At 50.4% G+C, this 21,012-nt stretch overlaps 1 protein-coding gene across 5 annotated transcripts in view; it reads right to left on the bottom strand.

Annotated features, from left to right (window-relative positions):
- RASGRF1 (Ras protein specific guanine nucleotide releasing factor 1) overlaps positions 1 to 21,012 on the bottom strand; it is a 102,278-nt gene that overhangs the window by 66,922 nt on the left and 14,344 nt on the right. For all 5 annotated transcript variants that reach the window (XR_009492044.1, XM_024981793.2, NM_001191457.1 and 2 more), the window contains exons 2-4: positions 11,000 to 11,106; positions 5,364 to 5,511; positions 491 to 583 (exon numbers count right to left, since the gene is read on the bottom strand). Coding sequence is in view for 4 of the 5 variants with exons in the window: in XM_024981793.2 (XP_024837561.1) it covers positions 491 to 583; positions 5,364 to 5,511; positions 11,000 to 11,106 (348 nt within the window). In the remaining variant the exon portion in view is untranslated. The remainder of the gene's footprint in view (positions 1 to 490; positions 584 to 5,363; positions 5,512 to 10,999; positions 11,107 to 21,012) is intronic.

The following is a 21,012-nucleotide window of genomic DNA, read 5'->3' on the forward strand; positions in this document are numbered from 1 at the left end:
TGCGTCACAGAGGTCGGTTCCCATGCTAACCTCTGCTGGGGACCGAAGGGTACAGTTGGGAGAGGCAGTGTTTGCAGGACAGTGGCTGGGGTGAGGCGGGGCGGTCAGGCACGCAAGGTTTGGAGGATGGAAGAGTGGCCTGGGGTCTCGCTGAATCTGCCCAGGGTCGTGAGGAAAGCTCTCAGCTACGAGTCTCACAGCCTGGGTTCCTGCCCTGGCTCAATCCACTCTTTCACCTTTTGGGGCCTGGGTTTTCCTATCTATCAAATGGGCTGAACCACCCCACCTCACAGAAACAGCCGGAAGAAATGGCTCGAGAAGGTGCCGGTAGGAGATGAGGGCTACTGGTTCTGCCTTTAGAGTGGAAGTGGAAGGCCACACTGGGAGCAGGGGGGCAGCAGGTGGACGCTGTGGACACGGGGCTGTGCGGGGGTGGGGCTCTCTAAAGAGGACCGGGGCAGCTTCGCCAGCCCTGAGGGACGGTACAGACCTTCTTGATTTTTTTGATGTCACTGTCTTCGTCGTTGGGGGTGACAGTCTGGGTGGACTGGATGCGCTCATTGTCCTTGAGCAGAGATGCGATCTGCAACAGAGACATGGGTCAGCTGCTGGTGGTGGTGGGGGGCGCTGCGGCAGCGGGCGGAAGTCCCACCCCTCCAGGCACCACCAGGCGCAGCGTGGTGGGCAAGTGCCCTCCCACGCACTCTGTGAGGCCAGGGGTACTGCAGCTCCTGTCCGCCCGAGGTCACAAGCCGGACATCTGTGAGTGAGCACTGGACCTGGTGCCCGTCCACCCGGGTCCAGGGCAGCTGGGATCTGACTCTGAGTGACCCTGGGCGGGGCACCCTCAGGGCTGCAGGCAATCCCTTTGTAATCTGGGAGCTTTGGTCCAAATCTGTGATCATCTTCCTTACTTCCTAAACCTTCAGTCTCTTTATCTTCGAATTTCTATTGTGGTAAAATAGACATAACATAAAATTTACTGTTTTAACCAGTTTTAAGTGCACAGCTCAGTAGCATCAAGTTCATTCGCACTGCTGTGCAACCATCTGCACCATCTGTCTCCAGAACTTTCTCATCCTCCCCAACTCTGTCCCCATTTAAACACTAACTCCCCAGCCCCTGGCACCCACCATTCTACTTTCTGTGAATCTGGTCTCTAGGTACCTTGCCTAAGTGGAATCGGACAGTATTTGTCTACCTGTGTCTGCCTTATTTCACCAGCATAAGTTTCACCTGTGTCATACCAGGTGTCAGACTTCCCTTCCTTTGTAAGGTTGAGTAATATCCACTGTATTGTTGTTTTGTTGGTCAGTAGGGTCTAACTCTTAGCAACTCCATGGACTGTAGTCTGCCAGGCTCCTCTGTCCATGGGATTTTCTGGGGAAGAATACTGGAGTGGGTTGCCATTTCCTTCTCCAGGGGATCTTTCTGACCCAGGGATCAAACTGTTCTCAAGCACTGGCAGGCGGATTCTTTACTGCTGAGCCACCAGGGAAGACATCCATTGTATATACAAACCCTATTTTGCGATCCATTCACCCATCAATGGACACTTGGGTAGTCCCTTTGTTTTTTCAAACAAAACTGTCCTGGAACCCCAGCAGGACTTCAGCTGGAAGTGCTGCTGGCTTGGCTGTCCCCTCCCGGGACAACCCTGAAGGACTTCTCTGACTTGGAGCTCTCTTTGGAACACAGCCTGGGAACTGCTGGCCTAGAAAAATGGAACAGACCTTTAAATGAGCGTTGGAGCTGATCTAAGAATCTATATTTGCCAGATTTGGGATCAGACAGGTCTGCCCAGCTGCAAGAATAAAGCCAACACAGGATCACCCAGAAGAGGCGCCTTAAGCCACACTGTGGCCGGGGGCCTCAGGCAATCTCAGGTGGACAGGCCAGTGGTACAGCCTCCCTGGTGGGGCTCCATCATGCCACCCCAGAGTCCGCAAGTTTCTGCTGGGGATCCCTCACCAGGGCTCCCAGGGCTTCGAACTTTCTCGTGAAAATGCTGACATGCATGCATACTAAGTCACTTCAGTCGTGTCTGACTCTTTGCAACTCTATGGACTGTAGCCTGCCAAGCTCCTCTGTCAATGGGATTCTCCAGGCAAGAATACTGGAGTGGGTTGCCATTTCCCTCTCCAGGGAATCTTCCCGACCCAGGGATTGAACACGTGCCTCTTGGTCTCCTGCAGTGGCAAGTGGATTCTTTACCACTAGTGCCACCTGGGAAGCCCGAAAATGCTGATACTGCCTGTGTATTCCATCACGACTATGGTATCTATGGGGGAAGGACCATACCGTTTCATTCATTCATGGGTTCCGGGTGCCTAGTGTGGGGCTGGTGCCTGACAGATATTCATTGGCTACAGAAATAAGTTAATTAGAGAAGGGTTAGAACCACAGCAGTGACAAAAACCTCAACCACAGGAAAACGCCACAGTCACTGAGCCCCACACAGCCCAGGGGACTCCACAAACACCACCACAAAGCCTCCGCTCCTCTTCAGCGCACGTGGCTCTGTCCCCTCAAGGCCACTTGCTGAACTGCAGAATGAATGGGCTCTCACAATTGAGCGAATTGAGCACTCTGAAAGCAAAATGGAACAGTTACCCGCTCTCCACTCTCGGGTTGCTAAAATTACCCCAGCCTATGCTTGAAGAGCGGCTGAAAATATCTAACTGAGACATATTCAGCGCCGACACAGGCTTTTCTTCTTTCTCCCCCACCCCCCACCTTTTATTTCGATTCTCTGGGAACATCTGCACAGTGAAATAAAGGCTGGTTCTTTGATCTGTATTTTAAAGGGCTGAGGAATACATGCGAACACACACACGCACAGGCAGGCTCTTAGAGAGCTGAGAGATGCAGGAATGCCCAGTCAATGCCCGCATTTGACCTGATTATTATCACCTTCTGCTTTCTTTGCTACTTTTGAGCTTTGCACGTGGAACCACTTTTTTTTTTTTCTTTAGCATGGTGGGTTGTGTGTGTGCATGTGCTGTGTGTGTGTGTCCGTCCTGTATTTAAACCTGGCACTTGTCTCAGAAAGAGGCATTCCAGGACATCCACTCAGCAGGGACCAGGGCAAAAAATAGATGCAATTAGGTCAGGCACTATGCTGCATGCACAGTAGCACTGGCAGCCTTGGAGCCTCTGTTCAAGGATCATCAGGTCTGGGGTGGGGGACAAAGCTCTAGTGAGGGAGTTGCAAGCCTGGGACCCCACACAAGTCCTGGGCTATGGCCCATCTCTGCCTGGAGCAAGGGTCAGGTGAGCCCACGGAGGCAGCCTTTCTCCGACCCTGGCCGGTCTCTTCTGGAGATGGCTCTGCTTTGGACCTCGGTTTGCTTGCTAGATGTCCAGGGTCTGCTCAGTTGACCCTTGTCAATGAAGGCCACGCAGGGTGGGGACTTTGGCTCACGCCCAAGTCACTGGCTAGAGTCTAGCTTCGGCTGCCTGACCAGGCTCAAAGCCAGGTGTCTCTGCTGGACCCTGTCCACTCGCCACCAGTGGTCTGGCTTCCTTGATCCATCAGAGGAAAACCCCGCTTGCCACCCCAATTTTGAGACAGGGTGCATCGGTTTCTGCCCCACCCTGCTCCCTCTCAAGAGGCAGTGTCTTTAGTCCAGAATGCATTTGGTCAGAGCAGTCATTCACGGTGGAATTAACCCAGGTGTTTTCCTCTTTGTTAACTGCCAAGGTTTTACTAAGACCTTTGTAATTCTTGTTTTTCAGATAGCTGCCACACAGCTCAGTTCTTCCTCCCTTTTTTTTCCCTTAAGTTTTTTGATCTTGTCTAGCGACATGTGGGATACAGTTCCCTGTGCGTGTGTGCCTAGTCACTCAGTCTTGTCCAACTCTATGGGACCCTATGGACTGTAGCCTACAAAGGTCCGTACAGTCAAAGCTATGATTTTTTCCAGTAGTCATGTATGGATGTGAGAGCTGGACAATAAAAAAGGCTGAGTGCTGCAGAATTGATGCCCCTGCATTTTGGGGGAATCCCCTGATGGCTCAGATGGTAATGAATCTGCCTACAACGTGGGAGACCGGGGTTCTATCCCTGGGTCAGGAGGCTACCCTGGAGAAGGGAATGGCAACCCACTCCAGTATTCTTGCCCAGAGAATCCCATGGACAGAGGAGCCTGGTGGGCTACAGTCCATGGGGGTCACAAACAGTCAGACAAGACTGAGCAATTAACACACATTGTGACCTCCTGGTGAGATGAGGCCGTGAGAGGCGATCAGATCATCATGTGGAGGTGTGAACAGCTGGCGAGGGGTATCTGTGGGCTGAGAGTCAGCATCTCTCAGGTAAATGAGAATTTCTGGGATGCTGTTAAAGTGCAGGTTCTGACTCGGGATATCTGGGTGAGACCCCAGGTTCTGCATTTCTGATGGGCCATATCACACTTTGAGAAGTGAAGGTCTAGAAGACTTAACCTAGCAAGACTAGAAGACTAGTTCTAGAAGTTTTAGAAGACTTAATCAGCCTCCAGATGGCCATGGCAGGCAGAAGGAAGGGATCGTCTTGGAGCTGAGCCTGAGCCCACACTCTGAGGACTTACCAGCCATGCTCTGGCCCCACACCTGCCCCTTAGTCCATGTGGTTGTCAGAAGATTAACCAGGAGCTTGCCAATCAGTGACCTCACTTGATCTTCACAGCCTTGTCAGCTAGCGATAAAAAGCCTATTCTTCAGAAAGAAGGTTGAGCGCCAAAGAATTGATGCTTTCGAACTGTGGTGCTGTAGAAGACTCTTGAGAGTCTCTCGGGCAGCAAGGAGATCAAACCAGTCAATCCTAAAGGAAATCAACCCTGAATATCCATTGGAAGGACTGATGCTGAAGCTGAAACTCCAATACTTTGGCAACCTGATGTAAAGAGCTGACTCATTAGAAAAGACCCTGATGCTGGGAAAGATTGAAGGCAGGAGGAGAAGTGGACGACAGAGGATGAGATGGTTGGATGGCAACATCAACTCAAAGGACGTGAGTTTGAGCAAACTCTGGGAGATAGTGAAGGACAGGGAAGACTGGTATACTGCAGTCCATGGGGTTGCAAAGAGTTGAGCACGACTTAGCGACTAAACAACAACATAGACAGAGGTGCAGAGGGACTGGGGGACTTGCTTCAGGTTGCAGCTGTTAAGAGGCAGGGGTGGGCTTTGAACCCAGATCTGACCACCCGACCTTTCCACTGGGCCAGCATCACTGATTTTAAGTTTGGGGCTGGCATAGCTGTGGCTGGGAGAGGGTCCCTCCTGCCTACCCTGTGCCTCCCTGAACCTGGGGAGCCCGGGTGTGAGGTTGGAGGCTGGGATCCCTGGCCAGACTCCTCTGCTCCCGGGGTTGCGGTCACCTCTGCCTTCAGTCGCTCGATCTCCACCTCCCCGTCCTCGATCTGCTGCCGCAGCTGCTTGGCCACCGTCTTCTCGGTCTCCACGATCTGCAGCAGGTGCAGGTATTTTTGCATCAGCGCCTCGTGCTCCGTGGCCAGGGTCCGGTAGCTGTGGACAGAGGGAGAGGGCAAGTAGGATGCTGCACCCACAGGAGCCGGCTGCCTCTCTGGGGTCACCAATGACCTCCCACTTAAATTGAGAGGACACTGTTCAGTCTGGAATCTACTGACATGACCTTCCAGGTTCCCTGGATGCAACTGGTAAGTGGTGTGACAGCTTAGAGACAGTGGCTTTTGTTTCAAACTCAGAAGCCACTTCACACAAGTTCTTTAAGTCCCTAAGAACTTATGGGGGAGACCCTCTTGGCAAAATGGGACAATAATTGCCTCCCTACAAGCCCCCAGGATGGAGATGAGGATCCCAGGAGGCTGAGGGCGGGGAAACAGCTTTGCTCTAGGAGAGGGGCTATGTGACAGAGGTGGTGGGCAGTGGAGACCGGTCCCTTGATGGTGTCAGAGAAGGAGGCTCTGCCCAGTGGTGCTCTGAAAGGGCGGGGAGGGGTGGCGGGAAGAGCTGGCAGCTCTCCTCAGGGCGGTGGCAGGGGCAGAGGGTGGGCAGAGGACCTGATGCCCGTGCCTGGAGGAAAACACCTGATTCTCAAATCAAAGCTCCATGCTTGTTCCCCCATCCCCTTCTAGAGGTAAACGACAAGCTACAAGAGAGAACTCTTTGGTTAAATAAGGCTTTGGTACATCTCTTATAATGAATTTAAACTAGAATATCAGGTGTTAATGTTTTCCCAACTTCCCAAGAGGCTTAATTATCTTGACTTGCAAAGGAAATGCAGTTGAGAACAGGAAGGACTCCGTTTTCACACCGCTGGTCTCTCCTCCTTGCTCCACCAGTGTGAAAATTCAGAGCCTTCATCAGTTTGTTCTTAGCGGTGCTTCAAAACTGGGATCTGGAGTCTTATTGGCAGGACGGTTCGGTCTGTTTGTGCCTCCCTTTCTTCCCTTCCCCTGTCTTCGCTGCCTGCCTCCCTTGCCTCCTCCTCCCCCAGTTTTCGGTTTAAAAAAAACGTTTTATTGGAGTATAACTGCTTTACCGTGTTGTGTTAGTTTCTGCTGTACAGCAAAGTGCTTCGTCGATATGTATACATATATCCCCTCTTTTTTGGAGTTCCTTCCCTTTTAGGTCACCGCAGAGCACTGAGTCGAGTTCCCTGTGCTGTCCAGCAGGTTCTCGTTAGTTATCTGTTTTATATGTAGTAGTGTATACCTGTCTATCCCAATTGCCCAATTCCTCCCCCTGCTCCTGCCCCTTTGGTGTCCATAAGTTTGTTCTCTATATCTGTGACTCTATTTCTGCTTTTCAAATAAGTTCATCTGTACCATTTTTCCAGATTCCACATACAAGTGATATTATATGAAATTTGTTTTTCTCTTTCTGACTTGCTTGACTCTGTATGACACACTCTAGGTCCATCTGCACCTCTGTGCAGCACCGTCTTTATAGACTCACAGATTCTCAGAGCTGGGAGGAAACTCAGGAATCACGAAAGGCCAACTGTCTAATTTTATAAACAAAGAAACTGAGGCCCAGAGAGGGGAAGTGACTTGCCCCCTTGAATGACAGTCAGTCACTGAGCGTCGAAGCTGGAGCTGGAATCGCACCACAGTTCCTGAAGAGTCAGGTCTGCGCTCTCCACGTGGCCGTCCGGTTTCCATCTAGTTCTCCTTACTGAGCTCCAGACCACAAGCCACACTTGGTATTACATTTTATACATTGCTGTACAGACACATAGCCCAGAGGCATCCCATAATCTAGACTACTATGCATACAGTGGCAGAGTGTATTGTGTCTGTACCTGTTCCTATACCATGTGCTTATTTTTGTACATACCTTGTTTCTACTATGTTGTGTCAAAGTGAAAGTGTTAGGCGCTCAGTGGTCTCCAACTTTTTTGTGGTCTCACGGACTGTAGCCCGCCAGGCCACCATGGAAGCCCTAGGGGCAGCCAACCTGGTCCACAAATTAAAGATGCCTCTGAAAACGCATCTAGACCTGCACGCTCGGAGCCAGACTGGACCCTGCTGGCTTCTCTCAGCCCTTCAGTCTGTGCTATGGTTGTCCATCTGCATAGCATCTGACTTGAAGAGCTTCTGGGTGGCCATGGCTTCTGGGTTGGCAGCAGCCAGGGACAGCTCACTGTCTCTCTGCAGGTATCTCATGGGCCAAAATGACCACATCTCTTAGACAACCTAACTGTAGCCTCAGCAGCTAGTTTTTGTCTTCCCCTTAAATGTCCTGGCCCAGAGCAAAAAAGCCTGTGTCCGAGTCCAGTGTGGCCTTGGCAAGAGTTGAGGAGTAAGAATTGGTTTGGGACTTCTGGTCCCTTCTTTTTCTTCTTCCAACCTCTCTTCCCATTCTCTTTGAAAATAAAACTTTCCCTCAGAAAAGGATCAGACATGTTCCTTTGTGAATGTGTTACTCACTCAGTCGTGTCCGACCCTTTGCAACGTCATGGACTCTAGCCTGCCAGGCTCCTCTGTCAATGGGATTCTCCAGGCAAGAATACTGGACTGGGTTGCCATTTCTTTCTCCAGGGGATTTTCCTGACCCAGGGATCTAACTCATGCCTCCTGTACTGGCAGCCAGATTCTTTACCAGTGAGTCACCTGGGACACCCACTCTTTGGCATAGCTGACCTTAAGATAGGGAGATTCTCTAGGTGGGCCTTACCTAATCACATGAGGCTTTATTTTACTTATTCATCTAATTTATACAATTTTATTTGGCTGCACTGGGTCTTAGTTGCAGCCCCGAGGCTTGTCAGATCTTAGCTCCCCGACCAGGAATCAAACCCACATCCCTTGCATTGGAAGGCAGTGTCTTAACCACTGGACTACTGGAGAAGGCCCCACATGAACTTCTTAAAATAGAGAGCTTTCTCTGGCTGGTCACAGAAGGAGTGGTTAGAAATTTGGGGCTGGAGAACGATTTGGTGAATCACTGTTGGCTCAAGGATGGAAGGGACCACATGGCACGGAATGCCAGACTGCTGTGCTACAGGATGGAGCTGAGAGCCTTCCCTGACCACCAGCCAGCAGGGATGCGCTCCTATAAGAAACTGACTCTTGCCAACAATAGGAGTGAGCTTGGAAGCAGAGACATCTCCAGAACTTCGAGGTCAGAAGTTTGACTCCTTGATTTCAGCCCATGACCTCTGTGCAGAGATCACAGCCAAGTCTCAGTCCAGACTTCTGACCACAGAACTGAGAGAAATGGGTTTGGTTTTGAGCTACTAAGTTTGTGATCATTTGTCTGCAGCTGTAGAGAACTAAAACACGCTAATAGACATAATTTGTTTTACAAATTTGAGGGGAATTTGGGAATGGGAAGCACAGACTGTAAATGTACAGTTTGATTGAGGTGGATAAATGCATATGCCCTGATTGAGATAAAGAAAATCCCCAACACCCCAGAATTCCCCTGTGCCCCTCCTCATCAATCCACACCCCAGAAGTAGCTACTTTTGGATTTCTGTCACCACAGTTTATTCTGCCTGTGTTATTAGAATTTCAGATAGCAGGATTCAGACAGCATGTACTGTCTTATGTCTGGCTCTTTTACTCCGCATCCTGGCTATCTGTTTTGTTACACATATTTGCAGTGGGTTCCTTTTTATTGTTGAGCGGTATTCTATCGCAAGGATGTATCAAGGTTCTTTCCTACATCTGCCTGTTGATAGACACCTCAGCTATTTCTAGTTTGGGGGCTCTTGTGCATAAAGCTGCTAAGGAAATTTGCATGCAAGATTTTCTGTGGATGTTTTTTATTTCTCTCGAGATAAATACTAGGAAGTGGAACTGCCGGGTCACAGAGTAGGTTAATGTTTCACTTTTAAAGGAACTGCCTAATGATTTTTCAAAGTGGTTGAACCACTTTATGCTCCCACCAGCATCGTGTGATTTATAGTTACTCCACCCCCTCTCCAACATTTGCTACTGTCAGTCTTTTTTTTTAAATTTCTTTGGCTGTGTCAGCTCTTAGTTGTGGCAAGAGGAATCTTTGTTGGGTCATTCGGGGTCTTTCACTGTGGCACAGACTCTCTACTTTGGCTCACAGGCTTAGTTGCCCCTCTGTGTGTGAGATCTTAAGTTCCCCAACTGGGGATTGAACCCATGTCCCCTGCATTTCAAGGTAGATTCTTAACCACCGAACCACCAGGGAAGTCCCCTTTATGTATACTTCCAACACTTATCTGGGCTTCCCTGGTGGCTCAGCTGGTAAAGAATCCGCCTGCAATGTGGGAGACCTGGGTTCGTTCCCTGGGTTGGGAAGATCCCCTGGAGAAGGAAACAGCTACCCACTGTAGTATTCTGGCCTGGAGAATTCCATGGGGTTGCAAAGAGTCGGACACGACTTTTTGAAAGTAAAAGTGAGTGACTTTCACTTTCACCACTTATCCATCTTTCATTTATTATTCATTTATCCACTTATCCATCATTTACCACCCACACATACACTCAACATCCAACTTCTGTCCATCCATCCTTGCATTCTTGCACTCGACATTTGCTGAACTCTTGTCTATATAAGGCCTTTGGTACCTGCTCCCAAGAGCTTACATTTTGTAGACAAGTAGACACAGAAACACACCATTATCCTCTCAGCCAGAAAGGTCTGCTGCTTGGAGGGGTGAGTCTGGGTGTCCAACCTCCCTGAGAGTACTCGGCCCTGCTGGGGATTGTTAGCTCTGGGGCCACACCCTAGCCCCCAAGCCCATCATTTCCCTCAAACCTAGAAATGCTCCATTCAGTTTGAAGCCCCCATTTTCTCTGTTGCATACACTCTCCTTCTGCTCTTCTACCCACCTGGCCCAGTGAGTCCCTCCAGAGAGGGGCACACATGGATGGGAAGGAGGAAAGAGCCGGTTAAGAATCTGCACATCCAAGCACAGAGAATTTCAGTCTACAGAGAAGACCAAGGCCCAGAGAAAAGACAGGACCAGCACATCCCTGCAGCATCCGGTTTAGAACTCAGGTGGTCTTAGCTTTTGGTGACCATAAAACCTTGTGCTTAGTCACTCAGTTGTGTCTGACTCTCTGTGACCCCATGGTCTATAGCCCACCGGGCTTCTCTGTCCATGGAATTCTCCAGGCAAGAATACTGGAGTGGGTAGCCATTCCTTTCTCCAGGGGATCTTCCCGAACTAGGGATCGAACCCAGGTCTCCAGCACTGTGGGTGGCTTCTTTACCATCTAAGCCACCTTTCCCAGGTGTAATAAAACCTATAATAAAACCCTATAATCCAATCAAATTGGATTCAGTTCTCCTGGGATGATAAAAGAAGCTCATCTGATTGGAGGCAGGAGGGCACCCTGCTGTTCCTTGGGGGCGCTTGGCTCCTTGTGCATCCCGGAGAGGCACATCAGAGCCCCGGGTCTCTAAGAGTGGACCCGTCAAGACGCCCTTCCTACAGCTTCATGTCCCCTCCATGTGCTCCCTCTCCATGTCTTCCCCTCCCGGGGTTTGAGTTTGCCCAGGACGGGGCCCAGTCTTCTGCCTGGACCTTGGGGTGGCCGAGGTGTACCTGGCATGAGCGATGGCCGCCACCCACTCGTCGCAGTCCTTGGCGTCCTCTGTCCTCAGCTCCAAGGCTTTCTGGTTCTCGTGGCTGAAGTTAACCGTGAAATAGTGCTGCCCAAAGAAAAAGAAGACAGCCCCGATTACCAGGGTGATGGGCAGGGAACCAGCAGCATCTCCTGTCATCCATCTGGCTGCTTTGCAAAACACTCTGCTGCCACATCTGCTAGGCACGCACTCATTATCTATGATCATCTGAATGCCATTCTATTTAGCAGTTTCAAACTCTGATTAAGGCAGGCTTTGTACAATGTAACAGAGCCTATGCTTAGGTTATTGTAAGAAGGAAGCAAAACCCACAAAGCCCTCTTTGCCAACAGACTGCACAAAAGCCAGTTTTAAGCCATCAGGTATGCTGGGAGAAAGGCAGAGGAAACACACCAAGACAGCATCCCCTCTGGCAACTGGGTACCCACTCAGTGCAGCATTCATTTCATTCACTCCACAAAAACATTCTGTGTATTCTACTATGTCCTGGCCTTACAGCAAGAAACAGACAGACCCTAGCAAGCTCACCAGAAGCCAGCTCTATGTTGGGAGCTGGTGGCTGACTTAGAGCTGGGTCACACGGGGGGCCTGCTCTCCAAGCTGCCAGGGCAGCAAGGACGCCAACAATAGACACACAAGTGTAATATCATTCTATGAACGAATACCTGTAAAGCTGTTAGAACACCGGAAATCTAGTAAGCCCACATGTTCGATATCATTAATGCAGTGCAATGATCATTACCTTCATGGAGGTAAGAAAAAAGGGTCCAGGGAAAGTCACCCGCTGATTCAGCCCAAGAAAAGCAGGAGGCCTTCCCAGAGGACGAGGTGTTTGTCCAGGCTTTACTTCAGTCGATGGAAGAACAGAAGGGAGCATGGACATCTAGAGTGCACGGCATGTTCCAGGGGTGGGAATAAGGTATGCCAGAGCTGAGGCTGGGTGGGAGGAGGGGCCTGCATGGTGGAACTGAGCGGAAGGACACTCCCAGGTCTCTGGCTTGAGCACCTTAGGAGGGTGGGATGCCAGAGACTGGAGGAGGCATCGGCAGGATAAAGGGCAGGTGTCAGGGAGTCAAGGGTGGTAGTGGACATGCAGCCTGTGTGTGCCTGGAGGACCGTGTCTTTCTGGCTGCAGACAGGAGTCTAGGGTGCCAGCTTCAGGGTGGAGAGGAAAGCTGGGAGCAGACTCGGTCAGAGAGAAGGTGCACAAGCAACGAATCGGGACCCCACCTGTGGAGGCCACCTGGGTCTGGCCCTGGAGGAGAGAGGCTGCGAGGTGCAGTAGGGGTCCCCCCAAACCTGCCTGTTCAGAAGTTGCCCCACAAGCCACGATGTGGTCTTGCGTCAAGGAGTGCTGGCCCGTCCCTCCCTCCCCTGCAGCCCGGGCAGCAGGGAGCACAAATAAACTTATTTTTTTTGCTTCCGCTGACATTACTGTCTTTCTGTTCATTGTCATTCTTGGTGGCAGCCAGGGGTGTGTGTGTGTGCATGTGTGTGTGCGCTGCACAGTCAATGTCTCTCACTTGTTTCCTAGGAAACAGATCTGGCTGTAGAATGAAATGTCAGCTGCAGCCACACATAACTGAATTGGGAAGGCTCCGGTGGGCACTCCCCACTCCCTGGAGAAGGGAGCAGTGACACATGCAGCTGCAGGCGACAAGCCAGCACGTTGCCCATATCCCCAGGGGTGGAGAGCTCACACACGCCTGACTTAACTTCACTCTGTATAATAGGCTCCAGGTTCAGAGATCTGGCTATACGATGAAATGCCAACGGAGGGGGTGGAAGGGGCTGGGGAAGGGGCCTCTGGGAACCTTGTGATCTTGTGTATTCCCAAATGCACCAAGTGGAACAAGTCTTGTGATCTGTTGACCACAGATGAACGTGAGGTGCAGAAAAGTCAGGCCACTTGCCCAAGGTCCCATAGCTGGAAACGAAAGGAGCCAGAATAACACCTTCCCCGGGTACCTACTGTCCACACAGATCTTGGGCTTGATGCTGGGGTGAAGGATGAAAAAGGCAAGGTCCCTACCTGAAGGTACTTTTGGCCAGGGGAGGCTCAGGGTCCTAACTCAGAAACAAGGCCCTCCCAGCTCCACACGGGCTCAGCAGGGCTGCCGGGTCCCCAGAGAATCCCCAGGGGAACTCAGCATGGTCGGAGCTGGCTGGACTCATCCGTGGCCCTGGCCAATTCCCAGGGCAGGCATAGTTTCCTTCCCCACGGAGTTGTGGGGGGGCCCAGAGCTGCTTGCCCTGGGGAGGAGATAGCTGGGCTTGGTGGAGGCTTCTGAGTCTGGCTACTCAGAGCTGCAGCAGGTGGTGGGCTTGGCTGAGGCCCCTCCCTCCCAGCAGAAGCTTCTCTTTAGTTGTGGTACATGTACACAAGGGAATATCACTCAACCATAAAAAGGAACACACATGAGTCAGTTCTTTTGAGGTGAATGAACCTAGAGTCTGTTATACAGAGTGAAGACAGAAAGTGGAAAACAAATATCGTATGTTAATGCATATATATGGGATCTAGAAAGATGGTGCTGATGAACCTCTGCAGGTCAGCAGTGGAGACGCACACCTGGAGAACAGACTGTGGACATGAGGAGGGAAAGGAGAGGGTGGGAAAGTTTGAGAGAGTAGCACTGAAACATATGCATCACCGTACGTAGAATAGATGGTGGGAATTTGTTGTATGATGCAGGAAGCTCAAAACCGGTGCTCTGTGACAAGCTAGAGGGCTGGGATGGGGTGGGAGGTGGGAGGCGGGGTGCAAGAGAGAGGGGACATGTGTATACCTATGGCTGATTCATGTTGATGTACGGCAGAAACCAACACAATCTTGTAAAGCAATTATCCTCCACATAATAATAAATCATTTTAAAAAGAACTTTCTTTCTAAGCAGTCTTGCTTCATGGATGAGCAGATAGCTACCTGCCACCCTGTGTACTGTAAGCTCCTGCCACCTCACCTCAGCTGGACAGCTGACCATGAGGAAGGAAGCCAGGAAGGCTGCCTCCCTTTCCCTCCCCAGCCCCAGCTTGAGTCTGGCCTTCAGAAACATCTGGCTTTGTTTTCCTTTTTTTTTTTTTAACATCTAAAATTTTATTTATTATTGGAATATAGTTGCTTTACAATGTTGTGTTAGTTTCTGTTGTACAACAAAATGAGTCAGCTATATGTACACATATACCCCCTCCCTCTTGGACCTCCCTCTCACCCCGCCCCATCCCACCCCTCTAGGTCATCACAGAGCACAGAGCTGAGCTCCCTGTGCTATGCAGTGGCTTCCCACTAGCTGCCTGTTTTACACATGTGGTGTATACATGTCAGGGCTACTCTCTCAATTCATCCCAACCTGTCCGTCCCCTCCTGTGTCCATAAGCCCATTCTCTGCCTCTGGCTCTCTATTTCTGCCCTGCAAATAGCTTCATTAGTACCATTTTTCTAGATTCCGCGTATATGCGTTAAGATACGATATTTATTTTTCTCTTCCTGACTTACTCCACTCCATAGGACAGTCTCTAGGAGAGTCCTCTGGCTTTCGACAGCTGCTGATACTCAATTCTCAGTCCCTCAGACCAGAGACAGGGCTCCCAGAGGCCCCTTCCCCAGCCCCTTGCACCCCCTCTACCGCAAGCTGCCAGTTCACCCTTCTGTTCGTCCCAATACTGTGTGGCCTGGCATCTGTCCCCATTGCTGCTGTTCTAGTTCAGGTCCTGGGACCATTCTCCCACAAGCATCCTGCATCTCTCTTCCTTAGAGATAGCACCTAAACCCTGAATAACCGACTGGCTAGAAATACAGGTGAAGTGGCCCGCTGGCTGGAGGGACGTGCATACGGCCATAACAGCAGCCAAGACCCACTGCATCTCCTAGGAAGCTGGCTACGGATGGCACGGTGAGCTCTGGAGAACTTGCAGAGTACCTTCAGGGCAGAAACCAAAGGGCCTGCAGTGCTGGCAGCTGGGGGTGGTGGTGGCGCTTGGCCGTAGATAAAGGGGAAATCGGAGGCCCTGGGCATCAGGCCAGGTTCTCAGCACACATTATCACCTCAACCCCAGGTGTGAAATGGATCACCTCCACTTAACTGAGGAAGTGGAGGCAAGCATCGTGGTTTGCCCAAGGTCACCAGCCAGGAGATAGCTTAGCTGAGCCAGGACTGGGGGCTGCCCCAGGCTGGAATGTAAGTGCTTCAGATGACTGGAGCATTCCCTCTGTGCTTGTAAACCTCCCCACTGACAGCTGGCCCGTACAACCACGTTGCCCGACTGACTAGTAGAAAGTGTTCACTAAGGGAAAGTAAAACTTCCACCTGGCAATTCTGAGTCATCACCCCACCTGACTTCAGGCAGCCAAATAAATGAGACTTTGCTGAACTTTGGACTTGGGAGATGAGGGAAGAGGGACTACACACAGAAATGGAGACAAAGGACAAGGGAAAGCTGGAGGGAAGCACAGAGAGGGAGACAGAAGGAAAAGCACACAGGGACACAGAGACTGAGAGGAAGTGCAATTCATTGTGAAAGAACAAAACCCACACAGGGAGAGAATGGGTGAGCCAGGGGCTCCAGGAAGATGCTAAGAAAGAAGGATGTTTTAGATGCTTTGTTGTGTCCAGCTCTTTGTAAGCCCATGGACTGTAGTTTACTGTAGCCCACCAGGCTCCTCTGTTCATGGGATTCTGCAGGCAAGAATACTGAAGTGGGTTGCCATTCCCTTCTCCAGGGGGATCTTCCCGATCCAGTGATCGAACCTAGGTCTCCTCCATTGTAGGCAGATTCTTTATCATCTGAGCAACCAGAGAAGGCCAGATACTAAAAAATTTATCTATTTGACTGTGCCAAATCTTCCTTATGGCACACAGTATCTTTTTTTTTTTTTTTTCCAGCTGTGGCATGTGGGATCTAGTTCCCTGAATGAGGGATGGAACTCAGGCCCCTTGCATTGAGAGCGTGGAGTCTTAACCATTGGACCACCAAGGGAGTTCCCAAAATAGGTGACTTCTTGGCCTGTATGGGTTGCTGTGGACTTGGGAGCAAAAGTGTGATGACTGTCCAGCCCTGAGCCACTTCAGCAGCTCAGGGCAACATCAAAGGAACAACTGCCCATCTTGTGGGTAGATGCACTGCCGCATAGCAAGAAACTGGCTGGTCCCTCCCCCAAGGATGCTCAGGACTGACCTCCCATTCTCTGCTGGTTGCCATCACCCGACCCCAGCCCCATCCCTGGATGTCAACGCTTGGGCTGGGCTGCCCACGGGTGTGCACGAGAGACAGGATGCCTGGTTGAGAGCGGCTGGCCTGGTATAGCTGAGCCTGAAGCTCTGCCCTGATGATGGCCCTCAGGACCCAGGGTGAGGCTGTTTCCCATCACTGCATCCTCAATGGGGAGTGGGGCTGCCTCTGGCTTGGCTGCTCTGAGGAGCTTACCTCTTGGTTCTTGGAGTAGGAAAAATACCATCTCCCCTTCTCTCTGGTTCTTTGATCTTGCTCTTTTTCTTTCAGCTGCACTATGGCTCAGCGATAAAGAACCTGCCTGGCAATGCCAGAGATGCAGGAGATTCTGGTTCAATCCCTGGGTCGGGAAAATCCCCTAGAGGAGGAAATGGCAACCCACTCTAGTATTCTTGTCTGGGAAATCCCATGGACAGAGGAGCCTAGGGGGCTACAGTCCATGAGGTCACAAGAGTTAGACATGACTTAGCAACTAAACCATCATGAAACATGTAGGATCTTAATTCCCTAACCAGGGATGGAACCCATGCCCTCTACATTGGAGGGCAAAGTCTTACCCACTGGACCACCAAGGAAGTCACCTAATCTTGTTATTTCCATTGTTCTCTGTCTCTTGTCTCCTTTTGAACCTCCGCACCTCTCTGTCCCTTTCTCCCTGTGTCTCTCTTGCTGCCTCTCTCCTATCTACCTGTCCAAGTTCCTCCGCCCCTTCTCCCAGTCTCTGTCCACATGGCAAGTGAGATCACTTGGCCACAGCTTCATCACCAGCCACAGAAACCAGCCCACATATAGAGCCCCTTTCTTCCCTGAGTTGCTCAGGCTCCTCTTGCTCAGGCTGGTGACTGGCTGCTTCCAGGGTTAGGGGCTCCTCTTTCTTTCTCTACCCTGCCCGGGAAGCCCAGACACATGTCCTCAGGCCCTGACACACTCTCCCCTCCCTAAACTCCTTTCTGCTTGGTTTGGGTGTATGGGGACAGACTTTCTTGATGCCAGAGAATTATGATCTGCGACAGGGGCCTGGGCTTAGGCAGGAATGGGGGACCCACTGGCCTGCTTTGGTTCCAGATCCTGGGGTCTAGGCCTTGTTTGGGCCAGCCAAACTCCCTGGAGCTCTGTAACCACCATAGAGAACCAGAGAGTGCTCTACCGCCAGTGACCGCCTGAGGATCTCACAGGTTTGTAGTCCAGAAGGCAGATGGGGTGTCTCTGGGCATTCTGGGTAAACGCTATCAATATCCATCTTTTCTAGGGATGACCAGCAACCCTGGTTCTGCTTAGCCTCCCTCTCGCCTCCTGCCTATCCCAACTGGCTGGGAGGGCTTCCGCACCTCCACAGGATGTAGAACATGGGGAAACCACTGACAGGTGCGATGACCAAACATCCCAGTTGACCTGGGACTATAGATCACAACAAACTGTGGAAAATTCTTCAAGAGATGGGAATACCAGACCACCTTACCAGGCTCCTGAGAACTCTGTATGCAGGTCAAGAAGCAACAGTTAGAACCGGACAGGAAACAACAGACTGGTTCCAAATTGGGAAGAGTACATCAAGGCTGTATATTGTCACCCTGCTTATTTAACTTATATGCAGAGTACATCATGAGAAACGCTGGGCTGGAAGAAGCACAAGCTGGAATCAAGATTGCCGGGAGAAACAGCAATAACCTCAGATATGCAGATTACACCATCCTTCTGGCTGAAAGTGAAGAGGAACTAAAAAGCCTCTTGATGAAGGTGAAAGTGGAGAGTGAAGAAATTGGCTTAAAACTCAACATTAAAAAACTAAGATCATGGCATCCGGTCCCATCACTTCACAGCAAATACAGGGGGAAACAGTGGAAATAGTGACAGACTTTACTTTCTTGGGTTCCAAAATCACTGCAGATGGTAACTGCAGCCATGAAATTAAAAGACACTTGCTCTTTGAAAGAAAAGCTATGACCAACCTAGACAGCATATTAAAAAGCAGAGATATTACTTTGCCAACAAAGGTCCGTCTAGTCAAAGCTAAGGTTTTTCCAGTGGTCATGTATGGATCTGAGAGTTGGACTATAAAGAAAGCTGAGCACCGAAGAATTGATGCTTTTGAACTGTGGTGTTGGAGAAGACTCTTGAGAATCCCTTGGACTGTAAGGAGATCAAACCAGTCCACCCTAAAGGAGATTAGTCCTGACTATTCATTGGAAAGACTGATGCTAAAGCTGAAACTCCAATACTTTGACCACCTGATGAGAAGAACTGACTCATTGGAAAAGACTCTGATGCTGGGAAAGATTGAAAGCAGGAGGAGAAGGGGACAACAGAGGATGAGTTGGTTGGATGGCATCACCTACTCAATGGATATGAATTTGAGCAAGCTCTGGGAGTTGCTGATGGACAGGGAAGTCTGGCATGCTGCAGTCCATGGGGTCACAGAGAGTTGGACATGACTGAGTGACTGAACTGAACTGAGGCGCTTCTGCAAGCAGCGGACTCTGGAGCTAAAACCAAGACAGTCCTGAGCACACCAGGACCCCTGGTCATCCTACAAAAGGTGGAGCAGGTGGAAGTCTCAACAGTGGGGTCCATGCTTGACTGTGCGGCTCAGAACCAGGGACTCTGGGCAGCCTCTGCCTCTCCCCCTGGTAAGTGGAAAGTGAAAGCGTTAGTTGCTCAGTAGTGTCCAACTCTGTGACCCCATGGACCGTAGGCCTGCCAGGTTCCTTTACCTATGGGATTCTCCAGGCAAGAATACTGGAGTGGGTTGCTGTTGCCTTATCCAGGGAATCTTCCTGACCCAGGGATTGAACCTGGGTCTCCTGCATTGCAGGCGGATTCTTTACCATCTGAGCCAGCTGGGAAGCTTCCTGGCAAGTGGGCATGACACTGACACCTGCTTTGGTCAACTATGCATGAGTGGTCTCAATCATGCAAAATCAAGGTCTCTCCACCTTTAACTCTCTACCTGAGTGATTTCTCATTTGTGAATTCAGCCTATATCTTTTGTCCACACTGTAAACCCAGACACTGTCCATCTCATGGTAGTAATCAGTGACAAACATGGAAGCCCGCGATGCCTAGTGCTTTCTGCCAGGCACGGGCACTTCTCACACTCAGGTCTTAACGGATCTCTTTCCTGCTCCCTCTGGACTGTCAGGTGCGCTAGCCCTTGCTGCTGCTGCTGCTAAGTCACTTCAGTCGTGTCCACCCCTAAGCTTCTCCATCAAAGCCATTATCCTCTTGTAATGACTTTTTATTGTCTTTCCTATCACAGTAAATCCCCTACATACAAACTAGTCCTGTTCCAAGAGCACGATCGTAAGTTCAATTTGTTCATGAGTCCAACAAAATTACTCTAAGTACCCAACTAACATGATCGGCTACATGGTACTGTACTGTAATAGGTGTAGAATACTTTTCTCACAAGCAATACATAAAAAGCAAACACAAAATTTAAAGAAAACAGTTTTAGTCTTAACAATGCAGTACCTTGGAAAGCACAGTAGTACCAGCTACATCACCACTGCTTTTACGCTTGCTTCCGGACATCCTGGGCTTGCAGAAAAGACACTGCGCTATTGTACTCTACATAGTACTGGACAGTAAAGTGCACACAAGCACAACCGTTTGGAGAGGATGCGCGCACGTGACAAGGTACACCAGACACATGAACTAACTCATTGACTGGACATGCAAACACACGTTTACATCTTTGAAAGTTCACAACTTGATGGTTGGTATGTAGGGGACTTGCTGTACAGCACAGAGTCCCGATCTGGGCCTCCCAATAGAGATACCTGAGAACCTAAGCCGACACGGATGCTCGAGCCCTGTTTTTAGGCACGTTAAACCAGAACGTGGGAGCAGGGAACAGGGAAGGCATAGGTTTCAGGCACTGATATTTATCAAAGCTCTCCTGTTGGTCCCAGTGTTCACCCAGTGCTGCGAACCCCTAAGAGGGAGCAGTGTCTGCAGAAGAAGCACCTCTTTCCCCTACTCATCCCCCCACGTTCTCCTGGAGCCCCCCGTCCTGGAGCAGCCATAGAGGCATGCCATCCATCCAGGAATTTTCAGTTATTTGGAACAGTGACAGGGAGAGATTAAATTAATGAGCAGTGTGTGTTGAAGTACCAACAACAAAGGAGGAGGCAGAAATGTCTCAGAGAGAAGTGGAGATGAGAGACCATGGAACTAAAGTTGGGGGTGGGGGAGGACAGGGCAGAGAGAGACGGTTCTGGTCCAGGCCTTGGAGACCGGGACACAGGTTTGCTCCGTGGGTTCCGTTAATTACCACAGTAACCATTCCAAGAGCAGTCCTTTTTGCTTAAGCTGCTTTGAATGGGCTCCTGCTCCTTTCAAACAAATAATTCCTGACCAAGAATGTCCCCAGAGCCTGGCACCGTGCCTCTGCCTGGGTTTGGAATGGTTTGGAATGGTCTTCGTTTGCTGAATGGGTGGCTGAATTTGTGTCACCGTGGCACGGGAGCCCAGATCATTAATTAATCAGTGCACAGCAAATGCCACAAAGCAGGTGGCATTGTATTTACTTCTCAGGCAGGTGAGTTGTCTGGAAGGGTGTGGGCCATGGCTTTCCATTAATGAGACTTATGTCTCTTTAGGGAGAGGAGGCCTGCTCACTTCATAAAGGCACTGAGTGTCGTACAATGAAGGGACTTCTTCTCTTAAATACGTTTAACGATGCATGTTGTTTAAAAATATTTATTTATTTGGCTGCATCAGTTCTTAGTTGTGGCATGCGGG

This window comes from Bos taurus, chromosome 21, assembly GCF_002263795.3.
Source record: "Bos taurus isolate L1 Dominette 01449 registration number 42190680 breed Hereford chromosome 21, ARS-UCD2.0, whole genome shotgun sequence".
In the NCBI taxonomy this organism is placed as follows: domain Eukaryota; kingdom Metazoa; phylum Chordata; class Mammalia; order Artiodactyla; family Bovidae; genus Bos; species Bos taurus.